The 21,687-nt window shown below is 49.2% G+C and overlaps 1 protein-coding gene across 4 annotated transcripts in view; it reads left to right on the top strand.

Annotated features, from left to right (window-relative positions):
* LSP1 (lymphocyte specific protein 1) overlaps nt 1-21,687 on the top strand; it is a 49,127-nt gene that overhangs the window by 16,607 nt on the left and 10,833 nt on the right. For 2 of the 4 annotated variants that reach the window (XM_030273988.4, XM_041716528.2), the window contains exons 2-10: nt 8,812-8,964; nt 11,097-11,186; nt 14,393-14,576; nt 15,523-15,657; nt 18,788-18,831; nt 19,010-19,085; nt 19,447-19,587; nt 20,377-20,457; nt 21,319-21,433. In XM_030273988.4, the coding sequence (XP_030129848.4) occupies nt 8,812-8,964; nt 11,097-11,186; nt 14,393-14,576; nt 15,523-15,657; nt 18,788-18,831; nt 19,010-19,085; nt 19,447-19,587; nt 20,377-20,457; nt 21,319-21,408 (994 nt within the window). In that variant the 3' untranslated portion in view covers nt 21,409-21,433. Of the gene's footprint in view, nt 1-8,811; nt 8,965-11,096; nt 11,187-14,392; nt 14,577-15,522; nt 15,658-18,787; nt 18,832-19,003; nt 19,086-19,446; nt 19,588-20,376; nt 20,458-21,318; nt 21,434-21,687 lie in introns of all 4 variants that reach the window. The other 2 variants (XM_030273987.4, XM_030273989.4) reach the window with 1 other exon arrangement.

Genomic DNA, 21,687 nt, shown 5'->3' with positions numbered 1-21,687 from the left:
AGTAGCAGAGCTGTTGTGTGGGAAGAGGAGGGAGGGATACCTGCATGGGGACATGGGGACACAGGGCCTTCATCAGTGTGATTCATGCTTTGCAATGCTACCTCAATGTGTCATGAGGAGCCAATGGTGCTTCCCTTATTGAATCTTCCCTATTTTGCTGTTTTTATTAGTGGATTTCTTTTTTTTTAATCCCCCTGTGCCCCATAGCTGTGGCCAGGGCAGAACAGATGGGCGCCTTTGTGGACCCCACAAACAGAGGGTGGATGGAAAGGGAGACATGAGCAGAGGCTGCTGGCAGGGAGGAGCATCCAGGAGAGCCCTTTGGGCCTGACTGATGGCATGCCTGGGGGATTTCCACATCCCAGGGTGCCTTCTGTGGTGCCAGCTGCCTGCAGAGTGATGCCACCATATTCTGCAACCCAGGAGGAAGCTGGGGATTTGCAGCCCAGCTGAGCTGTGGGGCAGGGTGAGGGTAAGGACTAAGCCAGTGTGTGGTGGGTAAGTTCCTCCCTGGGTGTCTTGTGGGTTGCCCACCCTCAGCTTTCACCCCAAGGATAACAGCTCATCCTTTCTCTCCAGTTGAAACAGCTCATCTGTCCCCTCTGAGTACTCTGTGGATCCATTCCCAGATTTTTTCCAGCCCTGGGGTTTGTTTTGTCAGAATTCCACCTACCCCATACCTTTCCCAGAAACCAGTGCATGGGTTTTGTTTGCCTTTAGCCTGGCCTGACCCAGATTTTTACCTGTTCTCAAGCAATTGGATGTTCAGGCCCTGAACTTTGAGCCCATGGAAATTTTGGGAAGCTGTATGAGACATTGGGCCCATCAGGACTGCAACCACAGGTTATTGACATCCTCTGATGGTGTGGAGAAGGACCACCATGTGTATCTGAGTGTGGTTCATACAGAAGGGCACTGGTTGGAGAAGATGAGGCCTGACACTTTGCAGCTGGGATAGTGTTTGATTTTCAGACATATTCCAGGGGGTTTTTTTATTTCTCTTTCTCCCTGCATTTCCAACTCTTTCCATGGAGCATCAAACAGCATCAGCACTGTCCCTCAGCTCTATGGTGGGCAAAGGGCAGCTGTGGCTGCCAAGTGTTCCAGCAAGAAGCTGGGGTGCCATGCCCTCAAGCACAGGATTTTGGGATCAGTATTTTGGGGCAGACTCTTTTCCCCATGAAGAGGCTCTGCCCTGGCACAGCAGGGAGCGAGGGCTTGCTGCTGACTCCAGTTCCTGCTGCAGCACAGCTCTCAGCCATGGCCATGCAGGAGGAGAGCGGAGGGAGCAGCGTTCTCACGGCTCCTGCCAGCCCTCAGGCAGGAACTCCCTCCTGCTGCTGGGGGACCGCCTGGCCCCCAGGGCTCCAAAGTGAGGGCCAGGCCAGCTGGGCTGTAAAAACCACCACGCTGATAATCTCTCTTAATTAAAAATTAAAAATTAAAAAAAACACCATCTCGCTCTTAATCCCGGCTTGAAGCGGGGATAAGGCAATTGCTCACCTTTCGAGGCTCAGACTTGTTTTCCAGCAGGAGTGTATCAAGAAGGATGCTGGCTGACTGTAGCCAAGGCAGGGAGGCTGTGGAGTCTTGCTTCCCTCTTAAGGAGGAGAAAAATAAAATAAAAAGCTGGGTAAGACAGTCTGCATCTCTTTGGCAAGTCTATTTTCTCCTCTGACGTGCTTCTCCCTTGCAAAAACAGAGCCCAGACTTCCTGCCCTCTAGAAAAACTCTCCAATTCCTTGAACCTTAGGGCTGAGATGGAGAGACCGTGAGAAAGGGCCATGGTTCGAGGTCGTACCCAGCACCGATTTCTCACACCTCCTGAATGCAGTGCTGGGAGGGCTCAGGCTCCAGCCCTTTCCTCCTCCCTGCCAAATTCCTGGCCGGTGATGTTGATACATTATTGTACCAGCCTATCTGTGCTAAGGACCCACGGTCCTGAGGGTGCAATTCATCATGTCGGAGGCGATTCGTTTGGATCCTGTCTGCTGTGATTAAAATCAATAATAATAAAAAGAAGCAGTTGTTCCCACTGGTTGCCTCATGCCTCTGTGAGTGGTTGTGCATCACCTATGGTGTCTGGAAGCGTGGAACATTCCATGCACCTTGTTGGAGGCACAGCCCTGCAAGTGGCAGGAGGGGACAGATGAAGCTCACGATGAAGGACCAGCCCTGCTTTCATCTCCAGGGTCTGCTCCTGCCATTTGCCACCAGCTTTCTCAAGTGTGTCTTGTTTTGCTTGTGGAAGCAGTAAATTACCATCCTGGGGCTTTCCCTGCTTGTCATGCTACAGTGACAGGTCAATCTTTACAGGGGATTTAATGAAGGCTAAAGTAGGCAGAGTTTTATACGTGGCACATGTGATGCGTGGCTGTACATCTGCACATCCTTCTCAGGGCAAAAAAGGGATGTGCTTGTATGGAGGAAATCCAAGATCTGTTTAAAAAAAGAAGAGTTGTTTTTATTTTTAAAAGGGAGGTAGGTCTCTGCGATGCTAAATGTGGTTTTCCTTCTATTCTGCTTGATGAAAGTTTAGGATGTATCATATTATGTTCAGCTGCCTTGGGTGTGTCCTCATCCCCCGGTATGTGCTGTGCCTTTCCACAGCCCCAGTTCTAGCAGGAGGTGGGGATGGGCTCTGTGGCCACTCCTGGGTGTGAAGCAGCTCCATCCTGCTGTTCACATCCTGAAGGTGACCCGTGATTTATAGGAGAAATGGGGCGACTGCACAGCTACGTGCAGGGTGGGGAAGCTTGGTATGAGAAAAAGGGTGAGGGTGAAGCACATAGATGCATTTTTTTCCTCTCCCCCTGCCCCCCTTTTTGTTCAAACTCTGTAGCGTGGACTCTGAACGGAGCAATGCAGCTGAGGAATTACATGAATGTATGGGAGGGAGAGGCTTTTGGAGTATCTCTGGCTGCCTTTGACTGACACGCTGCTGTTTCAGAGCTAGAATAACTCTCTTGAGGCAAGGCTGAAATAAACTTCAGGATGTGACATAATAATTCTTGATTTTATTTCTTTTCTCAGTCTCCCTGTATTGTTCTGCTATCCTCACCCTGTTCCTTATGCAGTGGGATGATGACCCAGCTGTAATCTTTGCTGTCCAGCCACGTTACTCCTAAGGCATGGGAACCCGTGACTCCTGTGGTGGCCTGACACCAGTGGTCCTGAATGACATGAGTGGAAGCATTATCTGTGTATTTCAGCATACTTGACTCAGTCACACAGAGCCATTATATGTCACTAATAAGTGATTAATTTATTGGCAGAAGGTCAAGTGGGTGAGAGAATTGTAGTCTTCAGAGGATGTCCTCTTCCCTGTCGTGTGACAGGGTGAGCTGCACATCTCCTGCCAGCAGCAGATTTTGTAAATGTGTGATAAATGTAATATAAAATAAAGCCTGGCAGCTCTGCTCAGCAGCAGATGAACTTGTTGATGGTCCTAGGCCATATTCTGCACTGGTGTTGTATGTGGCACTGTGACAGGGCAATGCAGGCTGCAGTGGATTGCATAGAAGGGGCAGGTCCCTTGCACTGGTTTCTGGCATCTCCCTTTCCCCAAACCTCAACAGAGTGGAGGTGGGATGGCTGCCCTTCCCAGTTCTTCTCTAATTCGTGCAGCCCCTTGGCTCCCAGGAGATATTTCCAGCTGTGGTGGACCTTGGGTTTTTCACAGGTGAAGGGGTAATGTATCTTCTGGGGTTGCACCTGGCTCGTCCTAAATCCTGTTCCGAAAACTTCTTCCCTCTTGTGCCAGGCTTTGTGGGGACAACCTACCCAACAGAGGCGGCAACCAAAGCCAACACACTCCTGGCCTGCTACCCCGGTGAGCTCAGGAGACAGGAATGTCCAGTGTGTTGGTAGAGTGTTCCTGAGTTTTCTGGTCTGCAAAAGCCCAAAGCCTCTGGGAGGCATTTGATTTTCCTTTCTGGAATTAGCTTTAGTGCTGAAGGTTGGGTTTGGGCCAGCAAAGCTTCCTTTGAGCTGTCAACCATGCAAAAGACTCCTTGAGTCTGCAGAGTTTCCCTTAAACACAGCTCATCTGCTGCCAGAAATTTCCCTTGCCTGAATATTAAAATCTCCTCAAGTGCCAGTGAGGAATTGCCCAAAGGAAACGTGACCTTCCCAGCCATGCTGGCTTGTCTGGAGCGGGTGTTTGTGGACCTGTGGCAGAGTGTGGGTGCCTGTAGTGCTGTGCTGCAGGAAGAGGTGTTCTGTAGTGCAAACAGAAATAAAGCCCCTCCCTTGGCTGGGGGTCCAGAGGGAGGTGAGGTCAAGAGCTGGATCTGAAACAGGCAGCTGGCCCTGTCAGAGCAGAAATCGAAGCATCCCCAATGCTTGGCAGGCGGTGTCTCTGTGGACATGGCTGAACCAGGGTGCTTTCAGCTCATCCTTACGCCTGCAGGATGTCCTCAGGAAGGGAGATGCCCATTCCACCAAGTGTGTTTGGCTCAACCAAGACATCCAAAAGCTGTTGGCAGAGATGTAGGGACTGTGTAAGAGAAATAACCCGGCCCTGTGATGAGCTTTTGCAGGAGCAAATCTTGCCACACCCCTCGGCTCCTTGGGCCGCTGAGGTCTCTCTGCCTCTTCTCCTCCCTTCTCCAGTCATACTAAATTCTGTTTAAGGGGGTGAGTTTCCTTTCACATTGCATGACAATCCCTCGGGGGGGGGGGATTTTATAAAGGCAGGTGGCTGGGTTCAGGAGTGTAGCATGCTGTAGCTCATCTTGCAGCTCCTCAAGCTTCAAGTCTTGCTTTCCATTTCCCCATCCTGTGATGGGTGAAATGAAGTTGAGAACTCTTGGTCCCACTGGCAGCTGTGAATCTGCTTTTTCCCCAAACTTCCACAGCCTGGGACGAATCTGGGGCAGTGCTGGCTGGAGGAGAAGATACGTGGGATCAGCCTGATCCTGAAGCACTGGGTAATTATTTCTAGGATTGGGAAAGACGGTTGTGAAATACCACTGTGGGCTGAGCACGTTGAGTTACTGAATGCGGTTGTGAACAATTAGAGCAAATGGGAGACCATGGCCCCGTTTTAGTAAATGGAACCATTTGGAAATTAAATCTTTCCACCTTTTTGCTTCAAAAGGCAATTTAACAGCTGACCCCCTGCTCACACTTGTGCTTGTCCAAATTGAAATGGCACATTTTGTCTCGGGTCCAACAAACCCCTGTAGCTGACCCAAACACAAGCACTTTGGCAAGGCTTAGTTTCTCATTTGCTTGTGTTTTTTTGCTTAATTTTGTTTTGTTTGTTTTTCACTAAAGACAAATATTTGTGCTGCTAGGTCAGTCCAAAAGTAATCATCCTTTTTCCTCTGCTTGTCAGTGTGATTACTGAACCCCAACACATCACTTATTAAACCTCACTCCCCTACCAGCCTGTTTGAACATGACAGAGAGCTCAGAATCAGAAAATATATTCAGTTTAGGTGTTTGCTGGAGTGTGTTGGTATGTTTGAATCTGTGGGGGCTTCATCTGCATCCCTTTTTGCTGAGCAGAGTCATGGTGCTCCCAGCATCACAGCCCCCCCAGGATGTGCAGAGTGTCTAAGGCACATCCCATCACAGGCAACCTGGAAGCTGGGATTGCTCTGGGGCAAAGCTGGATTGCTCTGAGGCTAGGGGAGCTGGGAAAGTTATTTCTCTGCTTTTGCAGAAAAATCCTTCTCCCCAGAACGGTCGCCCCCGGCTCTGTCCTCAGCCTGTTCGAAGGATGCAGGGACAGAATAGCGAGCCGGTGAGGTCATGGGGAGAGAGTTAGTCACATCCAACTGGGAAAGGGAGAGGGCTGCCAACCAGTGTTGCTCTCACAGTGTGGAAAGCTCATGTGGTTCAGAAGAGACCCCCCCCCTGCCCTCCAGAGCACCCTGGCCAAGCTGGGGGTGTTGGTGGAGCACCACCTCTGCAGCAGCTTCCCAAGGAACTGGAGGAAGGAGTGAAAGATTTTAATCAAAATCTAACTTTTTCTGGCAAAAACATGGACTTTGCTTCTCATAACCGGGGCGATATGGGCGAGAGGGGGTTAAGAGCCTTTCCAAATTGGAGGCTATCTGGAGCTGTCGCACAAGGGAGGGAGATCATGGCAGAGTTTAATGAATGACTTCATTTATATATTAAAAAAAAAAAAAAAAACAACAACATGATGGCTTCCTGCCAGGTCCACAGACAAGGGTTTCTATGGGAACCTGAGGAAAAATAATAAATAGGAGTGTGGGATGAGTAGGGAAGGGAGGAGGGGAGCTCAGGCTCGGGTCTGGGTCTGCTTTGTTCCTCATGGAGACCCAGTTGGCAAGGGGTGACGAAGGGGTAAAAAGGGAAAGAGCTGAATTTGGTGCTTGCAGAAGGACCCCACCCAAAATGAGGCAGGCAGTAACTGCACACCAGTGGAGCGTTCTCTTGGGCTAGTCCTGGGGTCTGCTTTGTTCCCTGCTGCTCTGTGGGCACAGCAGGCATGGGCAACCTTTCTTCATGGGCTCACAACCTGGCTTTGCTGCCTTGGGCAGGTGGGAATTTGGGAGGGCAGTGATTTGGAGTCATCCCCAGCTTCCTGACAGGGTGGTGGTGGGATCACTGTGCAAAGGGATGCTACTGGGGCTAAGCTCAACAGTCCTGCTCACACTGCAGAGTAAAATAGGCTAGGAGTGAGTCTTTCCTGGAAAGGGTAACTGGGTTCACAGTGTAATTCGAAAGGCTACGTTTTTCATCAGTTAATCCCAATGGTCTTTTTTCCTCCCTCATTGCTGGGATAGGGAGGTATCTGCCCTGAACTTCTAAAAAAACCAGCTTTTTGGTGAGACCCATGGTGAAGTGAGGCTCTCTCACATGCTTCATAGTCCAGACTGAGGGCAAAGCTGGGCAGGCTGGCAGAGTGGCACTCCTGGGGCCAGCTGAAACCTGCCCCTCATTCACTCAAACCGTGCTGAAACACGTCTCAACTAAGGCATTTCTGTTTGGTTTTTTCCCCCCATTTCCCTTTCCACTGGCTCTTTGTTCCAATCTGAATAATGCTGCACTGTATCTCCCATTGAGCAGGTTCATCCTAAGAGGACTGTGGTCCTCAGGGTGTGCCTGAGGTGGTGAACTGCAGATTGGTCTGGGTCCTGCTGCTGGTGGGAGATGGACTTCCCAGCTCCCATGTGTGTGCCTTCCTGAAAGACATTTCTGTAAACAGGCTTGAAAATGCCAGGGGAAACAGATTTTATGTCTGCTTTGGACCTGGCTGAGCCAGGGGTAAGTGGGGTGAGGAGGCATCTGCACCAGCATCAGCCCTGCGTACCACAATCAGACCTGCCCAGCTCCAGCTGCCATCACAGGCCCTTTGGGTGACTGGTGGCCACCCCATGGCACATCCCTTTCTGCCTGGATCTCAGCTGCTGCTGCCAGTGGAGCAGGAGCTGATCCTACGTGGGGAGCGACTGGAGTGGTGTTATCACCAGAGAAGGAATGTGGCACCTGCCTTATCAATTCCTTGGGGGTGCAAGAGGCTGTTCTGCTCACAGAGGCATTATTGTCCAGCAGCTGAGATGTCTGGGGGAAGCCAGGGCAGAGTTTTCTTCTCCGCAGGTGTTGGAATTTGTGGGTATTGATGATTCTGAGATTGTAGAAAGTCTCTGTCTTTCTGCCCCGCTGCCAAAGAAGAAGCCATAATTCGTCTGTGCTGGTTTTCAAGGTTGTTTATTCTTGCTTATCTCTAACATGTTCTGCTGCCCTGCCGCAGGTCTGTCCTGCAGGGCAGCGTGTGGGGCTCTGCCTCCAGTGGGATGTTACAAACATTAAATACCAGAAACTACCTGTGCTGTATTTACAATAATGTGCCAATATCTGTCACCTACGTTGAACAGTGTGTCCCCAGCCTGAACCAACAGAAAAATGCCAACACTACAGTGAAACATGGAGGGCATGAAGAAGGAGAAAAGGACGAGACACACCCAATTTCCTCCATCTTGTCCCTTCTGAACCCCTAATCTAGAGACCTAAAATTTTACTTTTGCACCCATGCTACACTTAATTATTACTCATATCAAACACTCAGAGCTTGTGATTCATCCTGTAAGGTTGAAAACTCTTTTCCATGGACAGAGATCAGAGACAGTGTCTCTCGGGGCTCTGTACAGAGGGGCTCCTGACCCCCTGCCAGGGTCCCAGGCCCTCCAGGGGAGCCAGAGGGAAGCCCTGGATTCCCACATGCAGGGTTGACAGGAAGCCAGGCAGGGCAGAGCAGGGCAGGACATAGGTGCTGCCATTGACCACTGTTTCTTTGGTTCCTGGTCAGGCAGGAGCAGCTCAGCTGCCTAAGGAAACTCATCCCCAGGGTACAGATCTTGCCCTCTGTGGGCCAAAGCTTGAGATGAGGGTGTTGGATATCTTGCAGCACTGCAAGACCCTTTACAAACCCTTCAGACACCTTGCAGCATTGCAGGACCATTTACAAATCCTTCCAAAGCGGGGATGCAAAGCTGTTTTTGCAGGGAATGGTGCTGTCCAGTGGGCTTCAGCCCACAGGCAGGTGGGAAGAGGATATGTACCGTATCTTCCTTCTAGAGACTTGCAGGCTCTCCTGCACCCCTCTCTCAGTCCCTGTGTCCCACCTTGTCCTTGCCCATCAGTCAGTCCCACTGGAAGCTGTGCTGATGGAGGTAAGGATGCCGCTTGGAGCATCACCGCTCATGGTGGGAGCACTCCTCTGCAGAAGGCTCCTGCTTGCTGGAGGGAGCACAGACACCTCAGAGTACTGTTACCAGGTTTCACAGGCCTGCCTGATGGCATTAAAGATGGGTTGTCCCTCTGGCTTGGCAGGCTGACAGCACAGTGGAGCGTGGAGGATGAGGAGGAGGCGGCGCGAGAGCGGCGGCGGCGGGAGCGGGAGAAGCAGCTGCGCTCCCAGGCAGAAGAGGGCCTGAATGGCACCATCCCCTGCTCGGAGAGCGCGGCCCTGGCACAGGAAAACCAGTAAGATACCCGTGGACAAATCCTTCAGCAACACACGTTTTCCTTGCAGCAAACCCCTCCTGCGGCCACTGAGTGTGTGTCCCCGTTGTTTGGGGTGGTTTGGGGAAGATGGGGAAGTTCTCTGATAGGTTTGGGCTGGGGGATTTAGCACACACTAGCAAATAGTGTGCTTTCTTCTTTGGGCAGGGAACCCCACAAGTCCTGCTTTGGTAGTTGTCTTGGATGGAGGCTGGGGGTTTTACTGCCCTGAGAGTTTATACTGGGACAACTTGGGTCAGGCTGGGCTCTGGTAGGGAGTCCCCATTGCCTGTAATTTTAGTGCTTGGTTAAATTTCAACTTGGGAGTCATCCTACACTAAAAGTAATGGAGTTTCCTGATACGTGCCTGAGGAGGTGATGCACAATCCCAGGCAGATCACAGTACAAGCAATCACCTATCCTGGATGGGCTTCCCATTCCTTCCTTGGCAGTGGGAAGCATGAAGCAGCACCTGAGCTGGTGCAGTTTACAGCTCCAAGGGTTAAAATTAACTTTGTGCTTTAATGGGGCAAAGTCCTACATGGAAATAGCTCAGGGGGCATTTATGGAGGTGCTGAGCTCTCTGCTGTCAGAGAGGAAACACCTGGAGAAGGGATAGGATGACATCCCCAGCATCCCACACCACATCCTACTGCAGCTTCCCCATTTCCATGGTTCAGCAGTCCAGATGCTGTGCAGCACTGGGGCTAGCAGAAAAACTAGTCTGCACTCTAAATTGCCAAATTCTTGTCTCAAAGTACTCAGTCTTACCACTATTTATGTGTTCAACTTATTTCTAAATCTATTGAAAACAATGGAAAAGTAGTGGCAGGATTTGGAGTTATAGTCACAGAGAAGCAACATCTTCATTTTACTGGGAAAAAAGCATAAGTTATTTATGAAAACCTTTTTTTTTTTTTTTTTTTAATTAAAAGATTATTTTTGCCAAGATACTTCCAAAATAATTCAGTTTTTTTTTTTTTTAATAGCATTGCAAAACACCTTCACAAAGTTTTGTGGAAATACACACAGTGATATTCTGCAGACAGAGCTGCTTCAGTCTGCAAGGAGAAGGTCTGGAAAGTAATAATAGTCATTAGCTTTTCCAAATGTGCCCTTCATGTAGGGGCTAGGAAATAATTTGGAAAGGTATTTAAAACAGCAGATGAGATCTCTGACTCTGCTTTTCTGGTTGGTGCTGTGAGCAGCCTCAGGCCCAGAGCAGTGTGCAGCAGCCCCAGTGACCCAGCTTGCAGGCTCCAGTCCCGTTGGCATGGGCACAGCCATGCTGCTGGCCCCACAGGACCATTGGCATAGCCCAAATTTAATTGAGTGCTTAAGAGGGCAATGACAAGGACGACTCTTAAAATGAAGGGTTTTGCTCCCTGCTCCATGATGCCAAAGCTTGCTGGGCCAGGCTCAACCACAAGGATGTTTCTTCTTTGGCCATTCCCTGGTTTTGTTTACAGCTGCTGACAGCCACCTGGACTCGCTCATGCAGCCAGGGTCAGCCCTGGCTATTAATCTTCTGAAAAGCTTCATTCTCTCTTGTGTAAATCCTGCCCCCTCCTTCCTGTGGCTCTTCCCACGCTGGGACTCGTCCTGTCCATGTCACTCCCCTTAGTTCAAACCCACCCTTGCATTTCCTTGTTCCAAAGGGACAGAGTGAACCTCCTGTTCTCCCTTATCCCCACTAAAGAAAACCAAAATAGTCAGGAGGACAGAGGGTTTGCAGGAAAGACAGGATTGTTCTTGGGAGCCAGAGGGATGCACATCAGCTGAAGTGGTGATGATGGGGCTGTGCTGGCTTTGTGCTTCTCCTTGGATTGGGTTTGCAGAGGGACACAGGGAAGCAGCCAGTTTTCTGACAGCATTCAGCCAGTGTCCCTTGCTCCCTGGGAGCTTTTCTGTCAGCCTGAGCACACATTTGTGGCCAGGGACACAGATACTGCAATGATTTTCCCACAGCTGTCTTCAACAGTACAGCTCACCCAGAGAAGAATAAATGGAATAACTGAAAGGAGAAGGACTGTGTCAGTCTGTGGGTCTTTCAGGCCAGATTTAGTCCTTTTTGCATACCTCTCATGCTAATTTTCCTTCTTGCTGTGTTTCAGCTATGACTTCAAGCCATCTGGGACTTCGGAGCTGGAGGAAGATGAGGGGTTCAGTGACTGGTCCCAGAAGCTCGAGCAGCGCAAGCAGAGGTGGGTAGGACACAGATGAACCAAGGGGAGGGGTACCCATGTCCCCAGCAAAAGGACTGTCCCTGAGGAGTGGTGACCAAGCCCAGGTCAAGTCTGGCATGTGTAAGAAGGAGGCCAGAGTCTGGAGCATCAGCAGGACAGAACAGGCCCACACTGCTGGGACAGATGCTCTCTGCCTGCCATTTGGGCTAGCAGGGAGGAATGGCCCAGGGACAGCCCCAAGCTTTGGGGATGTTTGGATTGAGCTTTGTGCTCCAAGCAGTGGCAGCCTGCCAGGACTCCTGGGTTTGGAGGAGTGACAACAGCAGATTTAAGCCACCTGAGCTGCTGCAGGGGTTGAAATGGTCTCTAACATAATCCAGGCCAGCCTAAAAAGCTGTTCTAAGTTATTGCTGCTTCCTGGCTCATGTCAGCATAGTGGGTGTTACGGCCCCAGCCCACCTTGTGCCTGACTCCTCTCTGAGGAGGGAAAAAGAGGCAGCAAAGAGCCCTGAGAGCCCTCCCATCACTCCTCCCTTACAGAACTGAACCAAACTCCTGCCTTAACCACTTCCCTTGGATACTATCTACCTGCACATGAACTCTGTGACTCAGCTCTCTTGGCAGCTTGATTTTGTAGGGAATTTTTGACGCAGCCTCTTCTTTACAATGAAGAATTCTTTGCACAGAGAGATGGTAGATGCCCCTTCCCTGGAAACATTCAAGGTCAGGTTGGATAGGGCTCTGAGAAACCTGATCTGACTGAAAAGGTTCCTGCTTATTTCAGAGAGATTGGACTAGATGACCTTTAAAAGTTCTTTCCAACCCAAACTATACTGTGACTGAAAAAACACTTAAGATTGATATTTACTGCTGAATAAATAAAAATGAGCTCAAAGTTTTGTTACTTTTCTCCAAATGTTGTGGCTAAAACATGTTGCAAGCTGTACCTTTGCAGCCCTGACCTCACAAACTCTTCTCAAGCACCTCCAAGGCCCAGCACAATGTAATTATAACATCTGTGGGAGCAATTAGAAATCATGTGCTTTTTGGTTTGCTGCCTCTTTTTCCAGCCCCCCTTGCAAAGAGCTTTTCTGGAAAGAAAGGCCACTGCTTTTCCCTCCTTGGCCTTCAAAAGAGAATTAGTTGGAATTAACACTATTCTCCCCAGGTATTTCTAGTTGGGTTTTTATGTGATGCTTGTGTTTCTCCTGTAGTGGGAAGAGAGGGTGGTGTTCATGGCAGGTGAAGCCCATCAGTGAGAGGTGGTACTTTAAAAGCAGGAGGTGGAGGCTGTTTGGCTAAGGGCTGGTTGGGAGAGGCAGCTGAAGGAGTTCAGACTCTTTGGGCTTGCTGGGGGCAGGCTTTTTGCAAAGGCTGGACTTGCCCTCACAGCAGGGGCTGTGCTCTGTAAGGTCCTTGCAGCAGCTCCTGGGACCTGCTTCATCCGAAGGGCGAGCTTGGAGTGTGCTGTGAGCACAGGTAGGTTGTGTGTCTGCCTGTGGTGCCCCGTGCTGGGACAAGCAGTGCTGTGGTCAGGCTTTCCCAAGTCCCTTCACTCCTGTTTAACTGAAGATGGAGCAAATCCTGGGGTTTAAGTGGTGAAAGAGTGGATGGAGACAGCTGCTCTCTGTTGGATGGAATTAAACCAGATCCTGCATCCCCTGAGGGCCTTGGTGCTAAGGCATGTTTTCTTTTTAGTCCTGGTTCTCCTCTTTGAGGTAGGAGATCCATGCTATCAGCTGTGTGTAAGAAGGTGAAGCTGTGCCAGCCTAGCTGCCTCCCATGCAGCATTGCTGTGATGTGAATGGCATCCTATGGGCTGCACTCTGTTTGCTGGCCTTTTTTTTTAATATGAGCTTGTACTTGAGATATTGCTGACATCCTGGTGGAGAGCTGCTAGCTTCCTGGGCCTTCAGAGCCTGTTTGCTCTTGGTGAGAGGATGATGGGAAACAAGTCAAGCAAGCCAGCATATGCATCATCTTTTTCCCACGTAGTCAATGTGGAGGGCTGGATGGGGGCTGACCTGTGAGCTGCCTTCCCAGCAGCAGAGAGGTGGGTGGAAAGGTCTTGTTGGAACTTGTTTTTGTGTTTTGGTGCTGCCTGTTGAGGGAGGAGCAGTGAGTCAGCCTTGCCCTTTGGCAGCTGCCTGCTAGCCAGCTCTCTAGCCCTGCTCTCTCAAGCCAGGCGATTTTCTAAGAACTGGGTGGGAGGAGAAAGCTCTTTTGGCTGGGGAAAGTAAGATGGCAATAACAGCTTGGTGTGTGGCTGTGAGCCACTCAGAGTTCTGGGGTTATATACTCCCAGTATCCCTGTGCCCAAAGGCATGGGCTGCTCTGCTCTTGCAAAGCTGATTGCATAAACATACTCCTGGGTCTCCTCTTGCAGCCTTGGAGACCTGGAGCAATTCTCTTAGACCAAACCCATTGTGGTTTTTAAACCCCTAGGCCAGGGGTGACCCCATCTGCTTTGGAGCTTCTTTGTTTTGCTGGGATATGAGATGAGTGATGTGAGTGGAGGTGTAATTTTTTCCAGTGGCAGAGCTGAGGCTTGGGACCAAGTGTCAACGCAGCATTGCTTGTGAAGCACTGTGCTTTGCCCATGGAATGATTCTGGGAAAGTGGCTCTGCAGCCTTTCCCTAGAGTTCAGCTTCAGCCTGAGAACCATACTCATGTGCTGTTGGTTGGGCTCTCCTGCAGCAAGAGACTCTGTTAATGTGGAAGATGAGTTTAGGCAGAGAAGGGCTGTTTGGTGCCCCATGTTGAATTAATGCTGGGAGCCATGGGGGCAGCATCAGATTTGTGTTTGAACTATCTTTGCAGGGTGTGCTGGTGCACCTGGAATTTTAGCTGTAGCTAGGCAAGGAATTGGGCCAGCACTGCATCGTGGCAGCAGTGTCCTCCCTGCCAGAGGTTTGAGCAGAGGGCTCTTCTCTGCTTTCCTGTGGGTTTTGCCCATCATGATGCTGGTAATGTGCAGATCCCTTCAGCTCTGCCACAGCTCTTAGCTGAGCTGAGCCTTGGACACTTGCAGTGGGGGGGAGTGAGATGTGACTGCTGTTACATCTGAGCGCCTGGAACTGGCTGTGAGCCCTGGTGTGGAATACCCAGCATGCTGTAGGCTTGGGGAAGTGATAAAATTGGATTTCTAGAGGTGTGAGGTACATCATGGTGTCTGTAGGCTCATAACTGTGCTCTTATTCTTTGATCTCTCCCCCATCTCTAGGTCTCCAAGGCAGTCCTACGAAGAAGAGGACAGTGGTGTGAGAGAAGCTGAAGTCAAACTGGAGCAGATCCAGCTGGATCAGGAAAGCCCAGGGGAGAATATGGTTATCAGAGAAGAAGAGAGGCTGTGCCAGGAGGAGCAAGAGGCTCAAGAACGTGAGGAAGAGGAACAAGCTGAGCAAGAGGTGGGATCAGGAGGAGCTGACCTTCTTTCCAGAGGACTGATGGGAGAGCTGATGCTGGGGGCTGCTCTCCCATGTCCTGGCTCACCACTGCTGCTGGAAGCTGAGCCCACACAGACATCAGCTGTGCTTTCATGGCATAACCTGGGCTGGTGCCACTTTTGCCTGTGTGCTGTGCCTTCTTGTGGTCACTGCAGACAGCCCTGCCCTTTTGTGTGTGAGGGGCGTGTGTTTGCTCCCAGAGTTTGTGGTGGCTTTGCCATGTCCCTGTCATGCTGAGAAGAAAGTGTTATTTCTCCTGTGGCTTTGTGGGCAGTGAGTAGCTTTACAGGAGAACTCAAATCTAAATCATACTGCTTGTTTTTCTCTCCCCAGCCTTTATCACACCTTTGGAGTACTTTGTCTTGATAGATCTCTTAGCCTTGCATTGCTCCCAGCTGAGTGGTTTTGGTTTTTTTTTTTTTTTTTGTTCTGATAATTCCTGATTAAGGGGAGGGGGAGAGAGAGACAAAGCTGGAATTCAAGTGGTGTGCAAGTCAGGGGGCTGAGCTTCAAATATCATTTGTCATAAATGGATTTTGACTGTCTGGGGCTAGTAAGATTTTTGCATTTGAACTGTTTCTCTCTCTCCTTTTGGCCTCTAAATGAGAAATTAATGCTTTCCTATCTCAGCTGTGGCAAGGATCTTTATAACTGATGCAAGAACCCCTTTTCATACCATTTGGGAATCCTGAACCTGCAAAGTTTCTGATTTCTGCCCTCCCTTCCAAATGACATATGAGCTTCTTCCTGAATGTTTCCAAATTAGATAATGTTAATGCAAAGTTTCTGTGCCTTTGTGTTTATTTAGTGTAAAGCAGGAAGCCTGGGAGATGGGAAAAATCACTTTTGTTGCATAATAAGCAGTTTGACCAACTCACTTCCTGGCTTGTTCTTTTTCTGCACTCAGGAAAAGAAGAGAAGACGAAATGATGGCGAGAAGGAAGAAGAGACACCAGAGAAACGCCAGAAGGCCCCAAGCCTTGGCAGCCTGGAAGAGGAGGAGCTGTGCTCCTCTGACCACACTGCAGTGTGCACCACAAAGGTTTGTGCTCCAGGGCCCTGCTGGATGCATGGCAGCTGTCACAACAGAGGACCCAGCTGATGATGGGGAAGGATTGCCCAGGGCTTGCAGCAATGTGGGGTGTGAAACCCGTTATCTGTCCTGCTACAAGTGAGACAAACCACATGAGCAATTTGCCTCGTCTTTCATGGCTGGTATCCTCTCCCCTCCTACTTTGCCTGCTTGAGCTGTTGGAGGCTGTAGCAGTCACCCTCAAAGTCTAGAGTTCATTGAGGGCTCCAGGGAATATTGTGATACTGAGATACCTGGGCTTTCAACTTGTGTAGTCTTTAACAAAATTCTCAATAACTTAATGAAATTTCCCTTCCAAAGGAAAAAAAAAACCCACTGAAACAGTGGCATTTCCCTCTTAATTAGAACAAAGTGTGTGACTGAGGTTGTTTAAACAAATGAGGATTTCTGATCTCTGAAGCATTGTGTCCTTCCCAATCGCATCTGTTTGCATTGATGTTCTTGTTAAACTCCCATGATTAACACCACCTGAATTGCATCTTATGACTTGCATTGCATTTCCTACAAATCCTCAGTTCTGTGTGTGTGCTTTTGAATACAATAGATACAGATAAGTGTTTCTGTACTGAATGTTTTTTTCTGTCTTTGTAAGCCCCAACCTTTTTGATTGTAGCAGTGAGAGAGATAGTGAGGAGTCTGTGCAGCCTGTTAATCTGCTATTAGAACTACCTTTGCTTTTTTTTTTTCTGAGTCTAGTTTTGTGCTATGTTTGGCTTTCTCAATATTTCCTGAGTGGGAATGATTGTATAAGTACTTTCTTTTGCATCAGTAAATAGATGGCAAGAGGAAGGTTTCATCATCTACAGCTATCTGATTCTTGCTTTTAGTGGAGAATCCATTTTATAGTCAAAACAAAAGAGGGGAGACAGAGTGGGTGTGGATGCAGGCTGGGTGCTAATGCCAGGTTTGAAAAGTGGAGGGGGTAGCCAAAGCATATTCCTGAAGTGGGACTGGTGGGAAAATGTGGAAAATGCTTTCAGCAACTTTTATGTGCTGCACCTTCTGTCTTTACAACCCCAAAACACACATAGCTTCTTGACCTCAGCTTAACTGCTGCTGCTAGGATGAGCCCGGGGAAAGGTTTAGAAATGCAGTCCCTCTGTTTTGTAATGGTGATGTCAGAGCTCACCCCACACACCAAGCTGGATGCAAAGCTGCCCAGGAAAAATCTGAGCTTGGAATCTTTCCAAAGGAAGGATGATCTTTACACCTCAGCTAGCAGGGCTCTGTGAACACTGAGAACTAAGCATGTTGGCCACCAAGAAGGTGTTTTGGCTTAGGAAGCTCAGCAGAAGCCCTGCTTGTAGTCGGAAGGCAAAAGCCTCTGCAGTCAGTGCTGTGTGCCCCTGCCAGATGTGGCTGGTGGAGGCTGGGTACACACTTGGAGCAGGCTGATGTTGGGTTGTAGGGTGGTGGGTGTTTGGGGTTCAGAGGGCCAGTGTGCCTTAGGGCTGAAATAGGGGGGCAGGTTTTGTACCAGTCCTGTTTTGTCACAGGCTGCTTGTGAGTCCTGAGTTGTGAGGCTGGCTGAATGAGCAACTGTGGTTTCTTCTGGCCTTCAGAAAGTGCTTGGGACCAGGGAAATGCACAATTCTCACTGCAAGGAAATGCCAGGGATGGGGGGAGGTGGTCTCCAAATAGCACAGTGAAAGTTTGCTCCTACCCAGACTGTCACACTGAGCTACATTGTCACTTACAGCTTTTTCTAGGCCCCTCTGTGTTTAACCTGATGCTTGCTGATAACCTTTCAGAAATGCCTGTGCGTGGTTTGCACCTGCACACCATCTCCCTGGAAAGGGTTGGCAAGGCTTTTTCCTATTGACATGTGCTGGTGTTTGGGAAACTGAGGCAAAGATCTACCAGATTGCCCTTTCAGGTTGGTGCTGTGCCCTGTCAGGTACCAGCCTGTCCTTCAGTGAGCAAAGTGAAATCTCTGAAGTCATGGCAGAGGCAAGCAGCAGCTCCTGCAGCAGCAAGCAAAGGAGTGAACTGACAGCAGGCAGACAGCCTGCCCTGCAGACAGAGCTGGCTGATGGGCTTCTGTCCTGCTGCTGTGGGGGGACCCTGCAGAGTGGCTCTCCCCAGGTCATCTCTATTAGCCGGGGTTGCACTGTTTGCTTGTTCTCTAATGGGCCTCGTGCTCCTGGGCACAGCTGGGAAATGTGTCCTCTATGTGACACTGTCTTCTGTTTAGCTAAAATTTAGCACCAGCATCCTGAAAGCATCTTAAAGGATCATTTAGTGGTGTTTTTTATCTGCTGACTTGGTAGGTGATGTTTCCTGTGGCACAGGCAGCAGTTTTACAGGGGCAGAAGGCTCCTTTTTACTTGGTTGCTGCTCCTTGACTCTGTGGGAGCTGGTGTTAAGAAAGCCCCCTCTTTGGCTTCAAGGTGATTTTTCTCTCTGTGTGCTTGTTTTCTGGGGCATGAAAGAGTCACAAGGTTTAGCAACATTTCAGCTTTCCTTTCCTGCAGTGGTTGTGAAGTGTTTGCTTGCCTTCCTGTCTTGGCCAAGGAGTTATTGCACAGGAGCCTCTTGTGCAAAACTCCTTTTCCTGATGGCTTGGCATGAAGAGCTGCCTCACAGGTGGCTCCATGTGCCAATTTGCCCTGTCTATATGCTTCTCTGGTGTGGATAAGTTGACCTAACTCATGCCTGTGCTGCTCCCATGCTTGGCTTCTCTTCTGCAAGATGTGGCCTCTAGTTTTCCCCCTTGTCTTTCTGTTCTTGCCATTTCCCTTTTTTGTGTCTGGCTAGGAAACCAAAGGTCTGAGAGAGACCTTCTCCTTCACCAGAGGCAGTAGAAAAAATGGTCTTTGTTGGTGTTTCAGCTGTCAGTCAATTTACACATGGTTGCTTTGCCCCTGAAATTGGTTGGTATTCTCTTCCCCTGCTTGGGAAGAAGGAGGAAAGGGAATGCTCACTGATCTGATCTGTAGGGGAACATGGGGGCTGAGTGAGTCATTTCTAACCAAAATATGGGTGAGAGATGAGGGCCAAGAAATGGTCAGCTAATGTGACCTGCATCCGTCTGAGGTCCCTGGACAAAAGTAGTATCTGTCTTCTTTCTCCCCTTTAGATCACGGACAGAACTGAGTCGCTGAACCGCTCAATACAGAAAAGGTATTTCTGGGGTTTGCCTCAGGGTAAAGCAGGTCACTTCCTGCAAAGGGAGGTGGTCAGCAGGTCCTGCTGTGGGGAAGGGCAGGAGTGACAGGCTGCCTGTGGCTCACAAAGTCCTCTCTTCTGCCTGAGGCACTGGGGAACACCTTAATCCTCCTCTCTTCTTCTGCAGCAACAGCATAAAGAAGAGTCAGCCTCCTCTCCCTGTGTCGAAGATTGATGACAGGCTGGAGCAGTACACACAGGCTATTGAGGTGGGTTGCTGTGTTGTCTCTGCCCCCACCCTCCCAGGAACCCTCTTTGCTGGTGTTGCTTCCCCCACCATGCCTCCCAGCCTTACCATCTGTGAGATGACAGCTAAATTGTCCTCCGTTGGATGGGAGCACTCCTTGCTCCTGTCTGTATGTCCCGCCACAGCACAAAGTAGGTTTTTTTAGCAAGCTGTCCTGTGCTTGTTTTTTTCATCTTCTCTGCTTAAAGAGTGGGAGTATCTGACAGGAACTAGTAGGGCTCTACAAGTCTCCTTTTACACCCCCTTATCTTGAAGGACCTTCTGGGGTTAAACATAACCAAGAGGCACACTCTGATGGCAAACTGTCTCCATTTATTTTCCAGACCTCTACAAAGGCTTCAAAACCTGTCCGGCAGCCCTCTCTTGACCTTCCCACCACGAGCATGATGGTAGCCAGCACAAAAAGCCTCTGGGAAACTGGGGAGGTGACAGCTCAGTCTGCAGTGAAACCCTCGGCCTGTAAGGTACAGCCCTTGGAGGACTTGCCTTGCTTGTACCAGAGGCAGAGACTGGTCCCTGGCCACAATGTGCATTGTCCTTGTTCATCCTGTTGGTACATCTTGTTTGTGGGGCGTAAAAGCTCCAAAGGCATCGATATTAGAGGTCTTCCATCCTGTTGTAAGGCTTTGCACCTTGGAGATTCAATTTTTCTGACAAGATCCCCAATTGTTCCTTGGTGGTACATGCAGGAAAACCTCTGTGTTGCTGGTTGAAGCTCTGATTTGAAATGGGAATAAAATCAGCTGGTGGGGAGAATGCATGTGTTTCCTACAGGGGCTAGGGCTGAACTCCAGTTGTCAAGCATGAAGTTGCATCTAGTACTAAGGTGATAAATCTTATAAACTTGGAAAATGCAGAGAGCATTATGTATTGCTCTCAGTGATTTCACTTTCTGGCTGTTGTGGGTGAGGCTGGTTCTGTAATATGTTGGCTGCAAGTCTGTTTATGAGAGCAGAATTCTTTTGGGTAGAGAAGCCTTGATGTTTACATGTCCTAAATAGTTAATGAACTTGAGAAAATAAACATCTTGGAGCTAATTCAGACTGTTGTGGAAGAGTGATAGGAAAACATAGGATTTACCGGGAACAGGAAGACATTTTCACAGTCATGGGTTTTAGCAGCAGCTGTTGTAGGTCAGATGTGATATTATAAATAAAAAACGGAGGTCAGATGTGTGGGTTGGAAATGGATGTGAACAAAGACGTGTTCAGCAGCATGAGCAGTGAAGTGTAATGAAATCATCATTTTCTCAGGATATCGTGGCTGGAGACATTGTCAGTAAAAGAAGCCTTTGGGAACAGAAGGGGAATCCCAAACCTGAGAGCAGTATCAAGGTGAGTTGGTGTCTGTGAGTGTGGGGGCACTTGAGCTGCTGACAAAGAACAGAGCTGTGTTGGAAGTATTGAGAAGACAATATTCTGTAGGGACAAGGGCTGCCTGTATCTATCAATGCAATTACATGCTTAAGAGCTCTTCCTGACAGTGAATTGCTATTGGCTCAGCTCTAGTGAAAATGGGGGCAAAAATACTTTTATATCCAGTAATTCTGAAAGGTCTCTTGAATAGCATGTTGTTCTCAGCCCATGAGCTGGGAGTTCCAGCCATCTAGGCTCAAATGGAACTGTAAATTTGAGCAATTTTGCTCTTGTTATGGTTTTTGGCACTGAGAGTAAACAAAATGTGCAAAACTAAGTGGAACTGAACCTAAGACAGTATCACTTGCAGATGGATCTGGGGTTTTGTGGGAATGTTTGTGGAAATGTCTTCTAAAATGCAGCAAGTAGCTACTGCTCAAACTGTCTAGGCTGGGAGAGGAAGATGAAAGTATCTTGTCAGTTCCTGTGTTGAAACTGCCAGTAAATCCCAGAGTCTCTTGCCATGGATAAAAACAACCCTGGCTTGGGGGTCTGGGCTCTTAGATGAGCCCTCCCTCACAATGCCTACATAGCATCCACTTTCCTCTTTCATATCCTGTTCTTTTGTGTTACCTTATGCTTATAGAAGGTGGTGATGGATCTGTGCAGAGAGTTTGTGTGAAGGGGGCAAGAAGGCATTACAAAATGGGCTGTCTCCAAGCCCTCTAGGATTAAAGGCAACTGTATCATGTGCTCCTCTGGCTTCAGTTACTTGGTTTTTGACTGCCTATTTAACAGAGAAAAATGCTGACTTTGGCTCTTCCTTTCTCTCCTGTTCAGCCCGCTCCTTCTGGCAAAAAGTATAAATTTGTTGCAACAGGCCACGGCCAGTACAAGAAGGTGTTGATAGACGATGCAGCGGAGCAATAGTGTGTCTGGAGGACTCATTAACCAGGTAGGTGGGACATGGCTCTGCTCTGTGTAACAAGCTCCTGGGCTGTTCTGGCAGGATGCTGGGGCTGTCTCTGCCAGCAGCGCTTTGGGCGAGTTGGAAGGTGCTTTATGGGAGCAGCTGGAGCCTGGCTTCTGGGCTGGAGCACAGTGGGTACACAGCAGGGGTTTGTTTTGGTCTCTGCCTTTCTGATGATGCTGGATACCTCTGTTAGTTTAATCTGCAGGGCAAGTCCTTTAGCTGCTGCTGTTTGGGTG

The sequence above is a fragment of the Taeniopygia guttata genome, chromosome 5 (assembly GCF_048771995.1).
Source record: "Taeniopygia guttata chromosome 5, bTaeGut7.mat, whole genome shotgun sequence".
NCBI lineage: Eukaryota > Metazoa > Chordata > Aves > Passeriformes > Estrildidae > Taeniopygia > Taeniopygia guttata.
The sequence above is the reverse complement of the archived record's forward strand: the minus strand, read 5'-3'. Positions and strand labels throughout refer to the sequence as shown.